Consider the following 17,256-nt stretch of genomic DNA (forward strand, 5'->3'; position numbering starts at 1 on the left):
CAACGCATTAAATTGCTACTAGTTAGCTATGAGGAGAGAACTCAGTGTCATGATTTATGGGGAGAGGGTAGCGTGGCAAGTTCAGTTTGCGATCTGTTGCATTTGATATGCCACAGAGAGGCCCAGTGAGAGATCTCTTGTCAGGGTGTGCAGAGCTCTCAGCCTTAGGGAGAGAGCTAGGAATTAGCTGCAAAGACAGAGCACAGGGAAAGCGCATCAAAGGATTATAAGAACTGCCTGCTCAGGGACCTCAAACACACTTCTGCCTCCTTAGTTATAGGGTAAAGGAAAGGCTAAAGGTAAAGAGAATGTCCAAGAGTAGGTCATGGCTAATGTAAAAGATGTCAAGAGACTGAAGGGGGAGACAGCAGGCTATTGTATAGGAGCCTGGTTGGTCCTTGGTGGCCTTGGAGAGAGCAGATTCCATGGAATGATAGGGAGCAGAAAGCAGCTCACCTGTAAGGGGATAAGAAAAGGAACATAGGGAGGGGCAGCTCGATAGAATTGGGGACCCCCAAGACCCCAAGTGGGCAGAGTACAGGGGCTGGGAGGAGGCAGGAAAGAATCTGTGGAATGTCAGCTTCTTGAAAGCGGGGACTAGTTTGGATTAGCTTTGTGCCCCTACTGCTTAGCACAGTCTGTGGCACATCGTGTTGAATAAATGTTTGTTGCAGTGAGACAAAGATCATTATAGAATATCATTTTCATTAGCCCACATGTTCCTTACTTAATGACTGTCCACTCCCCCTTTTAAAAAGATGAGCAAGGTTCAAGATGCTTTCTTCCCATATGATAACTTTTCCTCAAGTGCTTTGTGAATTGATTAGAGGCTAAATGGTGTAGGATTTAAGACCCAGAAGATATGTGTTTAGCTCATTATTGGCCAGGAGACTGGAGACAAATCACTTGATCCCTTGGTTTCTCAGTTTCTTCATCTTCAAAATGGAGGGGTTGGAATCATTGGCCCCAGAGGTCTCCTTCTGACCTAAAATCTGTGACCTGATGGTCTTGTACCCCTCACTTTTGGGGGATGCCTTTCCATACACTCAAATTCAAGCTTTTTGTGTTTCTTTTGTCTTCCTTCTAGGAGTATCTAGACATGGAGTATGGCAGCCACACTCCCTGGTCAAAAGTTGATAAACCTGTAGGAGTCTTTTTCCACATCACTTGGTTGTCATCTCCTGCATTTTATTTTATCTGCCTTTGGGATGACTTTGTTTATTTGCCTGTTTAAGTTTCTTGCCAAGGTTTCAAACTAGTTTTGCTTGCTGTGAGGTTTGCCATCTACCCTGGGATTTCTTTTGGGCTCCATCTCCCTCAACCTGATGAGTTAGTTTGATGACTGCCTCCAAGATGAGCATTTCAGGGCCTTGAGCCCCAGACTTCCTTTCCTTCTTGCCAACTGCCTCCCATCCCATATCAGCCATCAGCTTTTCAGAAGCTCCTCTTTCTGTCTTGTCTTCCTCCACTAGAACATAAGTTTCTTGAGAATTGGGATTTTGATTCTGTCTTTTGCTCTTGTTATAATAAGATGTCAAGATTCCTGGGCTTTATTTATTTTCTCCAATAGTGTGTCCACTCTCTGCCACATCATGTCACATTCCCAACAGACTTACATTTTTAGATAGTTTTAAAGCTGAGATTTGTAATGCCACCCACATCCCATGTCCTTTATATTTATCCAAATAAATGAATGCTGGCCCATTTCAGCAGGGAAGGAACACATAGAATTGGGTAGGATCAGGCTAGACCTGTAATAGGAAGTAGCACCTGACCTGTCTGTCCTTTGCAGGAACTGAAGGAGCTAAAATCCATGGTGGGGTGTGGGATATGGTGGGGGCGGCCCTTATGCAATGATAGAATGGCTGCATAAGGGATTGCCCTGATCATTTTGAGTTGCTTCTCCATCCCCAAATTCTTGTCAAAAGTGTCTCAAATTGGAATGTGTAGTGATAGCTAGATATGCATCCTAGACCAAGTCACTTGAGATGGCTATCCACAATGGTGTTTCATGGATTTGCTGTATGTGTGTGGCCTACGAAGGGATCCCATTGGATGATCAGCTTAGGAGTGTTTGTGTCAGGGGGGTAATACTACTGACTCCTGCTTTTTGTTTTCTTTTAGGAGAATCTGGATTGGGGAAGTCAACGTTAATCAACTCATTATTCCTAACAGACTTGTATTCTTCAGAGTACCCAGGGCCTTCACATAGAATTAAAAAGACCGTACAGGTACGCACATTTGTAGTTTGGGTTGTTTTGATATTTGATTTATGTTTCCTTGCAAAATAGACAGCCCACCTTCTGGAAAGCATTGCCCCAGAGAAATTGTTTATTTCTGATGTTCAAGGGACTTAAAAATACTGTTTTATATCCGCTGTGGTTGCCCCCTGGGCAGAATAAAGTTAGTTAATCGAATGCCTGATTCTTTCCAGATCCTGTTCCGTTTCTAATAAATTCTCTTTTTCTTAATAGTCGGCGTAGGTAAAGCACTTTTGTAGTGCCATGTAGAGAATTATTAGAAATGAGAGGCCCAGTTGACTTGCATTTTGTAGTGAAATGTTGGGAATGAAATTAGAAAGTATTTGCAGTGATGTGCCTCAACTAGAAATGCTACCTCCATTTGGTAATGACAGTGGTTTATTCTAAATAATAGCTCCATTGGATCTTAGACCAGAGCCTCAGTGATCAGTGATCCAGATCCAGCAAATAGCATATCAAAGGCTGTATGGGACTAGAACATCACCCATGGAGGAGAAATATAATTCTTAGCCTGGAATCTATGAACTTTTTTTTTTTAATATCTGAGAAACATTTCAATGTAATTGGTTCCTCTTGTAATCCTGGGAATTTTAAAATGAATTTGCAATTTACAATTAAGCATTCTGAGAATTCCCTGGGTTCCATTTGACCACCAAGGAGCCCATGACACAAACTGTACTGGCATTTGGTGACTTCTCTTGAGGTTTATGAACTTGGGGACACCCAAATACACTCACCTGGCAAATATTTCTTTCATAAAGTGATTTCAGGGTTTTCTTAATATTTGAATTCTCTTTCCTGTCAGGCACATTTGCAGACACATGCAAGTAAAGATGTTGGCTTTTCCTTCTGTTTGCCTTTTCTTTGGTGAAAAGTGTTATTGCCTTCTTGTCAGAATTAGAACCTGAGATGTTAAATGGGATTCTCACCAAAATTTATCTTTGTTTTTGCAATGAAAACTGATCTCGGTAACATTGGATGTGGATTGGACACATCTAGATAGCTAGGGAGATAGGAGAGTCTTGTATTCTTGATGAAATTATAAAGTGCCTCCTTTCCCTATCTTTCCTTCCATGGCCTTCCCTTCTCCCCTAAACTGTAGAGAAATACAGATTCAGAAGGGACTCTGAGACCACCTTGTCTAACCCATATTTGAATGAGAAACCTGGTAAGTTGTTGCCCAGCTTTTGCTAGAAGACACTTAAAATAGCTCAGTTTTTAAGAAGCATTTCTTTAAATCGAGCCTTCGTGTTTTGTCCCTTTGCCATTTTCTACCCATGACTTCTCTTTTTCCTGGAGTCAAGCAGAACGAGTTGAGCCATAGTTCTTGGTCAAAAACATTATTAAGAGAGAGAATTGCTTAGCACAACTGAGAACTACATTTTGTGTTGTCCAGTGTTGTTTTCTGAAAACACACCATTGCCTCATCTTTTATGTAGAGCAACAGTAGGGCCTTATTGTTTCAGCAACCAAAAGTTGTGAAATTTGTAATTTTGTCTAATTTCCTCCTAAGATGGCTTGTGGCCTTTTTGTCTCAGTCACTGGGAACTACCAGGGCCAAAAAATTCACCCCTTCTGTGGTCAATTGAGTGATAAGCCTCCCTGAAGATGTGGGGTTATACTGAGCCACAGATAACAGACAAGACATTTCTTAGAATGTACTGGAAGCATTTTTAGGGAGGGGGGCCAGCTATTTGGGATCCACCAACCTGGCCTTTGAGAATTCCAGATCATTTCCATTCCCATTCTATGATGAGGCACCAGAGAAGGGCTAGAATTGCCACAGGCAAAGTCCACCCTTGCTCGAGACTCCAGGGTTTTGTGGCGAATGATCAGTCAAAAAAATAACAAAAGGAAGACAGCTTAATCATTACAGCCATGGGACCACTTTGCATCTGATAGCTGCTCCACCATTCCCAGGTTTGGTGTTTATTTTTATACCCATTTTGTTGGCACACAAATACATTACCTAACACACATGTTCAAAGAGAGATAATTGGAAAAGTGATACATTAACTTTTAACAAATCACTTGATTAACATTCTGTATTCTTGTATTGTGATCACAGACAGAATAAAAGGTTGCACACAAGATAAATGATTTCGTTACAGGTGGCTTAATTTACTCATTACCCTGTGAGAAGTTTTGAGCTACAATCAAGGAAAATTATTGCTTTTAATAAAATGGAATAATTAATCAACAGTTCTTAAAAACAATTCTACAATCATACCATTGATGTTGAGGGGTACTGGGAATACAATTCAAATTTAGACTGATCATTTTTTAGGGTTTTTACTAGGGAGTTTCTGAGTTACTGATTTGTGTAATTGAGTCACTGAGGCATATTGAAGCTTGATGTACTTGTACTTATTGTATGTATGATTGATTTGTGTGCTGGCTTCATGAGAATAGGTTTCTGTGAGTGGGAAAGTTTTGGGCTTGGCCTGTAGCTGCGGTTTCACTGGGGATTATGTGTCTAAGTAAAAGTTAACCCATGATAGTCTTTTGGGATTGGGTTTGAGGGTCTGTCTTTTGGGGATGTTTTAGAGAATTAGGGTACAGGTATTTTGCTCTTGCATTATTCCTTTTGAGACTAGGGGGAATAGTAATCATGTCAATTCATAGGTAACGGGATATTGATGAGAGAGGTCATGCAAAGGGGACTGAGTGGGCAATCACATCTTGCAAGGGCCACTCTATGGCCTCCTTAGCTACCACGCGTGACTCTGTTAAGGTGTCATGGCCTGATGGCTCCCAGCATGGAATGAAGGAATAGAAAAGTCCTAATAATGATGTACTTGAGTCAGGAGGCCGCAACCCCCAGACCCTCAGGCTCCCAGGGGGTGGGAATAGTCCTGAACTCTGCCTGAGAGACTCTGGAAGAGCCAGGCTCCCAGCCCAGTAGCTTCTGTTATTGCCCCAAGAAGCTGTCCCTGGAGAGATGCATTCTGGATCCTGCTCCTATAGTCTGGGCTGCAGCTGCAACACAGCCACTGAAGGCCAGGAAGATCCCAGGCCTCTGTCCACTGGCTCCACATTAGGAAGCACTGTGACTTGTTCTGTGGGAATGACAGGAAAGAAGAGGCCTGATGCTGCATCCCTGGGACCCTGGGGCCTACAGCTGAGACCTTCCCCTGTGTTGTTTCCCCTGTTAGAGAAGGAGCCCCCCCCCAAGGACAGGGCCTGGTTCACTTTAAAGCTGAGCCAAGGACTTTGCAAGTGTTTTAATAAATTATTTTCTCATTCATTCAAGTAGGAAAAGGATTTATTTTTAATAGTGACTAGGATGGGCTAAAATACGGCTGTCTTATTCTTTTTCACCTATGAGTATGTCTCTGCTGTACATCGTTGCACATGGGATTGGGATACTTTCTTCATTTGCCCCTTACAGACCCTAAAAGAGCCCCTTTTCACCATCCCCAAACCATCATCTGACATCCCAGAGCTATGAGAGTAGGAAGGTAGAGCGTGTGATGCCCGGAGTCAGCACTGTGCCATTATTAGTAACAGGAGCTCTTGTGCTAGTCATAGAAGCCCCTTCTAGAGTCCAGCATGGCGAAGCATTCTTATCCAGACCATGGTATGTTCTCCCTTTTTCACAGCTGAGAGAGCTTTCTCTCAGAGACAGTGACCAGGCTAAGTGCTTTACTCCTGCTTTGAAGGATTGTGGCCAGAGTTCCAGGCTTAGGCTCCTGATGGCTTCTGGGCCCCCTTCATCACACTCTTCCTTCCCAGTGTTCTTGGCTTAGAAATCCTCTTTGCCAGGGAGCATTCTTCCCGAACTGAATCTCTGGTCCAGGCGGTCCCAAAGGTCTGAGAATTTTGACCATGTCTTATGTAATGGTGAAAATTTCACCTTTTTTAAGATTGTTGTAATATTGAACAATGGCCGCCAAGGAATTTACTTATGAAATTCCTAAAATGAAACACTCAAGTCAGAATGGAGTTTATGGAGGTTTAATCACACTGGGAGTAGGGAAAAGGAGAGGGAGAGATGGAGAGAAGAGAAAGGGAAAGGGGCTACTCAACCTCTGACCAAGGCAGAGGGAGTTTAGGCCCAAAGGGCCAAGGTGGAAAGAATTAGTCCTTAACTCACATGAGTGATCTGAAGGAAAGCTGTCTGCGGGCGTCCTCCCTGTCCAAGCTTCTAACACGAACTGGCGTCTAGCTCTCTCCACAGGAAGTGAGCGAATTCCAGAGGCTGTTCCCTACCTCACTTCCTGTGTCTCACAAGTGCCAACGGTTGGCTCTAGCTTGGCTTAGGACAGCCCAGGTGGGCAGTTAGTTATTTCTGATTTGTCATTGACTAGCACATGCCCGGGTAGTGTGGGTGTGCACAATTTTTGGGTGCTAGACCAAGATGGAGACTTTTAAAATTCACACTTATCAAGCCTTTTGACCCCAAAGTCTGTAAATTGTCAGGGGCAGGTAGGCATCCTGACACTCTGTCAAACAATTGCAAGCCTGAATGGATTAGCCTCATTTAAAGAACCACTTTGTACAGAGTATTTTATTTTAGGTAGAAAATTCAATGGTAAATCTCCAGCTTGCCCCAGAGTGAAGAAATACTAAATGCAAAGGTCGTTTCTAGCACTGTTTTTGCAAATGGAATATTTTCTGATGTCAGTTCTTGAATGTAGAGATAGTTTATTGACAAATACATCACAGCCAGTAGCTTGCCACTTTTTCTCAGTGCCTTGCAAATACTGACTTAGATATGAACTCTGAAATGTGGGAGGTGGGAATAATATATGCAGATGAGAAAGATAGACTATGAAGAGTTTTAAATATTAACTGGAGATGCTGAGGCAGGTAGGTAGTTTAATTACTAGAAAGCTAGAGTGAGAGTCAGGAGGACCTGTGTTCAAATTCTGCCACAGACATTAACTTTGTGATCTTGGTCAAGTCATTTAACCTCTGTTTGCCTCAGTTTCTTCTTTAAAATGGAGATAAAAGCACTTCCACCTCCCAGGGTGGTTGTGAAGTTCAAATTCAATAATATTTGTAGTGCACTGAGCACAATGCCTGACACTGTATAACAACATAAATGTTAGCTGTTATTATTATTGTATTAATATTTTAAGACTAGACAGAGTAGAATTATTCTTGGTTTTAAGTTAAGCATTATTGGGGCAAGATTTTTAAAAATGAGTCTTAATCAGCTTTTGAAGGATATGAAAAAATCTAGTATAGGAGGCAAGAATATTGGCCCTGAGAATTTGAATTCTGTAAATACTCTAGTGGAGTTTGAGTCATATTTGTTTTTCAGAAAAGTTAAGATTCTGAATATTCTTTGTTCCTTGCTAAAGGATTAAATTATATATTTAATCTTGGAGAACTTGGGGCGATGCCATAAAATGTTCTAACATGACCCCCTGTAGTAAAGTGCATGGGAAAATGGCCATTTGGAAGAGATTTGTTAAAAGCTTGAAATTCCTGCATTTGACCCAATTTGTTTTCCATGAATCCCATGAGAATACTTGTAAAACCGGATGATAGGCTACAGTTGAACTCTTGTGAATGACATGGGTTTACAGTGAGGTTTTCTGGATCTCCTCCAGATGTTGCGAGCATTTTGTATTTGACCATGTATGGACAAGCAACTCTGAAAAATATAAATAAAAAGAAACCATCTAAATAGATTACTTGAAGAACTTTACCTCCTAGCCTTCCATTTTCCTATCTGGTTAAGTCTTATCAGTCATATGGATTGTGGCTCTTTCCAGAGTTAAATGTTGTTTGAAATAGGCCAGATGTAGATCTCCAGTTGTGTGTGTTAAGATGTCACAGCATCCAGCATGACCATAGTTCTCTTGGTGGCCATTGACTGCCTCCTAGGCCTGGCAGTGCCTTACTGCAGAGGGAGGTTGACTTTGACAAGAGTCAAAAAGGCAGTCATATTTTTATGGAGAGAAGCAGCTTCAGTGTCCATGGGTAAAGAGTTTCTAATTGACCAGTCTGGCTAACTGAAAACGGAAATTTACTGGGGCTTCTTCATTTTCTCTCTTTACTACTTACTAGTTCTATTTAATTTTAAAAGAATTAAATTGGAATCAAGGAACTTTATCTTTTTTGCTGTGTAGTTGAAGCATAGTCATCAGATTCCACTTTCAGAATCATTTACTGTACAGAACAGTAGAGAAAGTAATAGGCCTGAACATCTGACCTGTGGCCTATCCTGGAAGTGACATTTCCTAGAAAAAGTCAGTCTATGTTAACAAGTTAGTAATTTCTCACGTGAGTTCATTGTAAAGTGCATAGGGAGAAAACCGGCTTGTTATTTGTACTTTCCCATTGTTTGGATTCCAGATTGAGGCATTCCCCATTGAGTTAGAAATCCTCCTCGGTTACAGAAGCAAGGGCCTTTCTCTAAGGCTTGGGATTGGTTAAGAAGTCAGCGGTTGGACTGAATTGTTGCCTATGACCACCATCTGAGATGATGTTACTGCATCAGTTTGCAGGGCTAACTCATAGGCTGCCAGGTGAGCATTAGGGCCTTGGCAAAAGTTGTCACAAAAACCTATATGGGAGTTTTTTGTTTTGTTATATTTCGTTTTGAAACCCTTCCCTTCTGTCTTAGGTTCACTATTGTGTATTGGTTGTAAGGCAGAAGAGTGGTAAGGCCTAGGCAATGAGGGCTAAGTGACTTGTCCAGGGAAACCCAGCTGGGAAGTATCTGAGGTCAGCTTTGAGCGTAGGACCTCCAGTCTCTAGGCCTGACTCAATCCACTGAGCCATCCAGCTGCCCCAGGAGTTTTAAATAAATTAAGTTAATCCTAAATTTCCTCACTTAATATCCTGTTATAATTATTTTAAAAAAATACTAAAATTTAAGCAGAGGAACTGATAACTGATCAGCATTCTGAAAGTTCATTTTAGAACAAGATTTAAAACAAACAAAACCTGTGTAGTGCTTCCAAGGCAGAAGAGCAGTAAGGACTAAGTAATGGGGTTAAGTGACTTGCAAGATTTGAATTATTCAGGATCTCCCATCTCTGGGCCTGGCCCTCAATCCACTGAGCCACCTAATTGCAAGATTTAAAGAAAGGAAATTATCTTAAACTCAACATGTCCATAACCAATTAATTATCATCATTCTCTATTAATACCCCCCGACCCCTGTTCCTTTCTTTTCCTACTGTCCTATTACTATAGAGGACGCCACCATCCTAGGGCCTCAGGCTCTCATCTTCCAGGAGTTATCCTGGACCCCCCCCCCCCCCCCCCCCCGGTCACCCTCCATATTGTATGGAATTAAATTTTATGGTTAGACTAAATATATGAGAATTTTAAGATAATACTGTGGTCACCAACTTAAAAATATTATAGCTCAAGTCAAACTGACTCTCAATAGTTTTATTTACAAAGAGGGGGAAAAAGTGAAAGTAAAGGAATGTAAAAGAGGGTAGAGAAAATGTCTAGCCTATCACCCTAACATTGCTCTGATCTCTGGCTCAACCCAGGCAGGGCTCGTTAACCCCTCAGCCAGAGGACTTGGTGATGATTTAAACAAGAGTTCGATCCATGTGGCCTCCTTAAGAAGGGGACTCCTCTGGAACTAATCTTTCCAGAAGCCAGGAAAGGAGAGTCAGCTTTTCACTCACCCAAGCCGAAGCTCCAAAGGGAGAAGATCCAGGAGCACTCTTAACAGAAGCAGTCCCAGTCCAAGATCCTCCATCCCAAAAATTCAGGAAGAAGACCTGTGATTCTTAAAATTTCTCAGACTTGTGAATCTTAAAAATTCTCAGACTCTACCTTAGAACATTTGGTTAAGGCCATTCCCCATTTTAAACAATGGAGGTACTTAGTCAGGAATGTATGTGAGAACTTTACATTACTCCGCCCATACTTAGACATACTTTAGGGGAAGATAAAGTTGTAAACTCCTTACTGAACAATGAAAAAGTACTTAACTCATACTTATAGTGAGGCAAAAGCCCTTAAGCTAGGTCTATTTTTAGATCTAATACAAAAGGGTGCTAAGTACCTATGAAGGTCAAATTAATCACTAAAAGGTCAGGCAACTTGCAAACTTACAAGGGACAAGCTTAACAAAAGAGGTGTGAAGTTTTAGTCTACCCAGAGAAGTTGAGAGCTAAAGAAGATGTGAATTAAGAATGGTCAGTCCTGTGAAAACGTCTACTGTGATTGGTAGATGTGAAAACTTAGGGGAGGTGACATAGGAGAAAATTCTCTTTAAAAGAAGGTCAGAGAGGCCTTTGAAGAGAATTCAGCTATGGAGCTGAATTGGAAGCTGGGCTCTCTTTCGGTGGCTGAACTTAGTTCAGCTTCCTGAGCTAAACTGGAGGGTCTCTCTGAAAGCTAAAATCTTGCTTGGAAGGATCTTGTGGTGAGTGATTAAAGACTGGCTTAGTTTTTTCTCGTAAGGCTCATACTATATTTCTTATTCTTTCTCCTTTTCCTTAATTCCTCATTTTATTAATTAAAATCTCCATAAAACCCAGCTGATTGGGTATATTTAATATTTGGGAATTTTCCCATGGCAACCACTATATTTTTGATTTGAAACCATATTTTTGTGGTCACAGTTTAAGGCAACCACTCTTTTATCTGTAACAGACCCTCTTGTAGAGGAAGTTCATCACCTTTTATAGTCCCTTTTTTTTTTTTGGCTTCACTTCCTGTCCCTTCTTCCACTTTATGGGACCAATTGCAGTCTTAAATTTGCTTAGCACTGCCCAAGGGGTTGTCAGTTCTATCTGAGTTGTCACGCACTTTAGCAAGTTAGTGTTAAGTAGGGGTTTCTATGCTTTTGGTTGATTAAATTTAAAAATAGACAAGGGGAGAGTCAGTCCCATCTTCACATTATCTAATCTGCTGCCAACGCCTTCCACCTTGGATCCTGCCTTTGTCCTGTTGCAGACCCTCCTCTCCTCATGCCTGGACTATTGCAATAGCTGGTAGGAGAAGGAGAGAGATCTGCCTGCTTCCAATCAATCCTCCATTCAGCCCCCAAAGTGTTCTTCCTAGAGGGAGCAGGTCCAACCATATCACCCAGTAAACTTGTTAGACTCGGGGGGGGGGCTCCCCCTGTGGTTCCCAGATGCAGAGAATGCTCAGTTGTGTCCCCTCCAATACTCTCCTTCCTCTACTTAACCACTGACTTCCCTGGCTTCCTTTAAGTCCCAAGCCCTCTTAATTCCAGGCTTCCCTCTGTTCATTCTCCCCTAGTTACCTTGTCTACAACTTGTTTTGTATATATTTGTATGTTCTTTCTCCCTCATTAGATTGTGTAAGCTTCTTGAAGGCAAGGATTTTTTTTGCCTCCTTTTGTTGTGGGGAGAGCGAGTGAATGCTGGTCCTCCCAAAGAATTACAGCTCAGACTCTTTCCTCTGAAGGCATGCCATTTCAAGGATAGTGTGGCCAGGGGTGGAAATAACCCGGGCAGTGGAATGTCTGATGCAGGGCTGGACTTGCAAATTGCTAGATTTTGTTGATGTCTGGGGGATCCCCTCCTTCCATCCGTGGGGACTCTGCCGTCCCTGGAGGAGGGGAAGGAAAAGAGGAAAGGGACGTGGGACTGACTTCCCCTAACCCTAAAGACCTTTCCTTAATCACAAGGATATCTGGGTGCTCCGGTGTCCTTTCTCAGCCTTGCAAGCTCTTATCCTAGGAGAGAAAGCCACAACCTTCAGGTTAGCTCGGGCGCTCCCCCTTCAGGCAAGTCCTGGTCCCCAACAGGACACAGGAACAGCAGAGTTGGAGTTTCTCTTCTAATTGGCGGTCTCTATGAACCAGTAAAAAGCATCAGGTCCAAAAGCGTCCTTTGAGAAAGGATTTCCAAGCCCCGTGTCTCACAAGCACATCCCCTGTGTCTCCAGCACTGAAGCAGAGGCACGTTATAGATGCTTACTGACTGGCCCACTGCCTTGGGCACAAGTAAGCTCTTTCTTGGCTTTTTAAATTCCTTGCCTTCTGTCTCAGAATTAGTTCCACGGCAGAAGAGCAGTGAGGGCTAGGCAATGGGGCTAAGTGATTTGCCCAGGGTCTCCTAGGGAGGAAGTGACTTGGGGGGATCTCCTGAATGCGAGCCTGGCTCTGAGCACTGAGCCACCCAGCCACGCCCCTCCCCCGCTTATCTTGCAGTGTCATTACTAGTCACTCACATTTCTTTGGGCTTCCCCGACCCTGTGTGGTGATGGGCTGCGAGTGGGGACTTCATTTTGAGCCCAGTTCTGGAGGGGTCCTGGGGTGGCCTGGGCCTGAGGAGAGCGGGGGAGACCTCAGTTCAAAGACCGCACAGTGGAGAGGACAGTGGCTTTTCCTCATTTGTTAGGCTGCTGGACGACTAGCTGAGGCTCTGAGGAAGGGGTTTTCCAGGCTGCCAGCTCTAGAGTGGTGGCTGACCCTCTACCTCCCTCCCGCTGGCTGTTTTACTATGTAAACTGGAACCCTCAGAACAAAAGAATTAGAATAGAGGTTCCATCAGGTCTGAAGTAGGGGCAGCACTAGGCCTGCTGTCAGGAGGACCCGAGTTAAAATCTAGCCTCAGATACTTAGGACAAGCCACTTTGCCTCAGTTTCCTAACCTGTAAAATGGGGGATAATAATAGTGGCTGCTTTCAGGGTTGTTGTGAGGATCAAATGAGAAAACCGTTTAGCCTGGTGCCTGGTACACAGCAGGTGCTCTATAAATGCTACTGATGCTGCCGCTGCTGCTGCTGCTTCTGCCACCTTCCAGCTGGAGAAAGAACCTGACTGAGTGTCAGCTGTGGTGGTTGAAGCATGAACTTGTTAGCTAGTCATTTTCATGAGTGGTTTCCTTGGCAACAGCATATACCTAGGCATTGGGTCTATATTTGTCAGGGAGCCAAAGTTTGAATTATGCTAGAAACTAGTTTCCTTTTTTTCCTCTTTAAACCCCCCCCCCTTTTTTTTTTCTATCTTAGTGTAACAGCTCTTCAGACTGAAGGGCAAGGGCTGGGCAAATGGGGTTAAGGGACTTGCCCAGGGTCACACAACCCGAAAGCGCCTGAGGCCATATTTGAACCTGGGACCTCCAGGATCATCTCCAGACCTGCTGGCTCTCTATCCCCTGAGCCACTTTGCTTTTCCTTTTCTAAAACCAGTCTCAGGCATTAAAAAAGAACCACTTTCTTTCCCCATCTCAGATGAAATGAGCTACATTTCATTCAAATAGAACCGCTCCTTTTTCTATAGAGCTTTAGGTGAGAAAGGGAGTGTGTATGGGCATCGTTAGGCACATGGCCCGCCAAGACCACAGGGCCCCTGTTCTTAGAACCCAGACTGGTGCGCTTTCTGTAGACCAGCTTTGTTGGATTTCACTCGGGTGGGTGGGGAGTGCCTGGGAGGACGCTGTCTGTAATTTGTAATCTTGGAGATTTCCTTTGGGGCACAGAGAGGAAAGAGGGGAAATGACTTACTTGTTCAGGGTCATTTATGACAGTGTGAAAGGTGGGGCCAGAGGCCTCTTCTCCATGGAAGAACCGACAGTGACACCTTCTGGTCAGGATTGCTTGAACAGCAAGTTAGGATACTTGGGTCTGGGTCAGGGGAAAAGAGGCACCAGGATGAGGAAGCCTTGTCGGGCTAGAGAGAAAGACACACCAGTTCTTTCAGGACAGAATCCTTAAAAAAAGGCCGTTTGCCAAGGTGAGCCTTGTGAGCACAGTGATACAGATCCAGAGGCAGAGAACTGGGTCCTGACTTGAGAACAGCAGCTCGGGGGGATTGCAGAACGTTCAGTGATTGTGAGCAGCTTTTGGAGCGGGAGAATCTGGGGCACGTCCAGCCAGGATGATTGAAGGGCCTGCACTCTCCCGAAGGATCCGTCTCTTGGCTAGGGAGCGTTTCAATTTCTACCAATGTGAGTTCAACTTAATTGGTCCTCAGTTTTCAAGGCAGCCAGGGCTAGACTTAACCTTGGCGTCAAGAAGGGCCTGCTGTGGTGTGTGTGGCCATAACACCTTGGTGCTCTCAGGTAGGAAGGAAGCAGTCCTCATTTTGGAAATGAAATCTGGGGTCCGGTTTGGTACTGCTGTTCTGAACCCCGCCCAAAAAGCCAAAACCAAAACCAGAGAACAACCACGAGGCCAATGCCGGCTGCCTTCCCTGATCATTGGGAGGAGAAAGCCGTGATGACCTAACCTGGAACGTATGAAGTCCCCACAAGCCAAACAGACTTTTGGGATCCGAGTGGATATTGGAAGGACCGAGTTTTAAGCTGTTAGAAGAATCCTGATAGAGACTGTTAAGATGTTTGGAGCAGGAGAGTGGCTCCAGGCATGATCGCTCTTCTGGGCTCGGACAACTGCCCAGGAGGGCGTTGGGGAAAGCCACAAAGATGGGGAGCCCCTGATAGTGACTTCCACTCGTCCTGAAGGACCCCGCTTCTGCGTGCTTGGTCAGAGCGTGGAGAATGAGTGCATGTGCCAGTGATGGATTCAGTTTTGATATTGATCTGTTGGATCTTGCAGGTGGAACAAGCAAAAGTTTTAATCAAAGAAGGTGGTGTGCAGCTGCTGCTCACAATAGTGGATACGCCTGGGTTCGGTGATGCAGTGGACAATAGTAATTGGTAAGAACACCAGAATCCATCTCATTATTGCCAAAGCCTTTGGGGTCTCAGAAGCTTCTTTTCACTCAGCATTGCTTTTTCTCCTTTGCTAGTGGAGCTGAGGTTTGCCTTTTTGTTAGATGGCATTTGGTCTGTCATCAGCATCCCTCACCTCCCTTTTGAGGACTCTCTCAGTTCTTTGTTTGATCCCTTAATGACCAGATCAAACAGTTTCTCACTCCTCCTTCTTGACCTCTGCACTAGCGAGTATTGTTATATTGTTGACTGTTCCTTTGCTGCATCATTCTCTATCTGATACTCTCCAATTATGACTGTCCCCACTTTTCTGTCTCTGTGCTCTCAGCCGGTGACAGCAGCTCCCCAGAATTTAGTGATCACTTCTGCAGACATCCAGCCTTTGTCTCCGTCCTGCACTCTCATCTTCTGAATTTTCCCATTTTGTCAAGACCGAGTGCGTCATCCTTAGTTCCTGTTCCTACTTCTTGGCAGGTGCCAGATGTTGGCCTTTCAGTGTCTATAGCATGTCTCTCATTCATCACCTTGGCCACCTCCCAAGACATTGGGTTCCTTGTCTACCCTGAGTCATCCTCCCCAGGGCCATCAAAGTGCGCTTTTCTTCATTCAGTTAATCTCCTACTCTGTATGTGCCAGGCACTGGGCCAAACCTGTCAGTCACTTCTGGTGACTCCCTGTTACCTCTAGGATCATTTTAAACACTTGCTACTCAATTACATTCTTCTCTTTCTGCCTACATATGTTATTCCTCTCCATACATTCCACAGTTCCACCAGACTGGCCTTTTAAATTGTTTTTTGGGGACAGTGAAAACTCGTCTACACAAGTTCTTCAGTAACTAACTTCTCCCTGGTATGTCCTCCCCATCCCAGAAATCCTGACCCTCCAGTGTTCATCCCTCAAGCTTCATTCCCTCTGAAGGGGGTCGTTTTCTGGATCCTTCCTGTTGCCCACCTCACTGAGCTCACTAGGGGAGCTTGGTTACTTCCTCCTCCCCCTCACCACTTCCAGGTTCTCTACTGTTTTTGCTTCCTGACCTCACCACATTTGAGATCTGTTCAATCCCTATTGATCATGCAATCAAAATCCCGGTAGCTGTCGTCTTCCAGCCTCCAGGGAACTCCCTTTCCTTCCTCAGTGAGGAGGACTCCTGTTCATTGACTCCTATGTCTTTCTTTCCTGCCTGATAAATACATTGCTGCTCCCTTGAACACCCTGACCATCACCCTACCTCACCTATACCTAGAAATAGTCATACCCTTGACTGGAGCCTCTTCTTTTCTCCTGCTAGACCATTGCCCTTGATGGTCTCCTCAGCTCCCGTGGATTCAGGAATCCTTTCTAGGCTGATGCCCAACTCTACTTAGTGGGCTCTGTTGACCTTTGGATACCTTGGACTATGTGTGTCCAGAGCTGCATTCCATTTCTTTCTCCGCTAGTGAGGCTCACTTCCTCTCTTCCTTATTACTGTTGAGAGCACCTCTATTCTTCCTGACATGACTCTTCCCTTTCCCACTGCTCACATGCAACTTGGTGCCAGAGTCTTAATTATCGACTTTTCCTATCATCCCTTGGGTGAGTCTCCTCTCCTCTGCCACTGCCCTCTCCTGGCCCTCATCACTTCATAGCTGGGCTATTGCACTAGCTGCTGGGAGGGGGTCTCCTCCATTTAAATTGTCTCTAAGCTCAGTGGGCTTCCTTTAACTCAATTCTTATTCCAATACCCCCTTTTCTTTCCTTCCCTTTCCAGGGTGAAATAGGAAATCCTCAGTTTTTGTCCTCCTCCTTTTTCTAGCCTTCTTACACCTTACTTTGAGTCCAGTGACCCTGACCTCCTGGATAGGCCCCATGAACAAGACCATCTATCTTTGGGCCCTGGGTGTTCTTTCTAGCTGGCCCTGGGGATGGAATGCTCTCCCTTTTCTGCTCTGACTACTGCCTTCCTTGAAGCCCCACCTAAAATATCATCTTCTACAGGAAGCCTTTTCCTGCCTTTTTTATTCTAGTGTCTTCTCTCTGTTCATTATTCTTTATTGATCCTTTTTTCTTTTTTAAAAAAAACCCTTACCTTCTCTCTTAGTATCAATTCTAAAACAATAGCAGCAAGGACTAAGTAGTGGGGGTTAAGTGACTTGCCCAGGATCACACAGCCAGTAAGTCTCAGGTCATATCCAAACCCAGGACTTCCCATCTTTGGGTCTGGTGGTCTTGTTTTTTTTTTTATTGAAGCAGTAAGTTTTGTGGTACAGATTAAAGTCCAGCACCATGAAGAGAGAAATTATGACACCAAACTTCCCCTCTTCTGATCATCCTAGATTAATTTAGATTAATATCCATGTAACAGCTTTCACTTAGAGGTTTATGTTTTCGTACTTATATAAATCTGTGCATTTTTCAACTAGTTAGAAAGGGATCTTCAG

At 44.0% G+C, this 17,256-nt stretch overlaps 1 protein-coding gene across 1 annotated transcript in view; it reads left to right on the plus strand.

Annotated features, from left to right (window-relative positions):
* Positions 1-17,256, plus strand: part of SEPTIN7 (septin 7) — a 56,295-nt gene that overhangs the window by 17,669 nt on the left and 21,370 nt on the right. The window contains exons 4-5 of the mRNA XM_056804728.1: positions 2,125-2,231; positions 14,721-14,821. Coding sequence (XP_056660706.1) covers positions 2,125-2,231; positions 14,721-14,821 — 208 coding nt within the window. The remainder of the gene's footprint in view (positions 1-2,124; positions 2,232-14,720; positions 14,822-17,256) is intronic.

The sequence above is a fragment of the Monodelphis domestica genome, chromosome 7 (genome assembly GCF_027887165.1).
Source record: "Monodelphis domestica isolate mMonDom1 chromosome 7, mMonDom1.pri, whole genome shotgun sequence".
Classification (NCBI taxonomy): Eukaryota; Metazoa; Chordata; class Mammalia; order Didelphimorphia; family Didelphidae; genus Monodelphis; species Monodelphis domestica.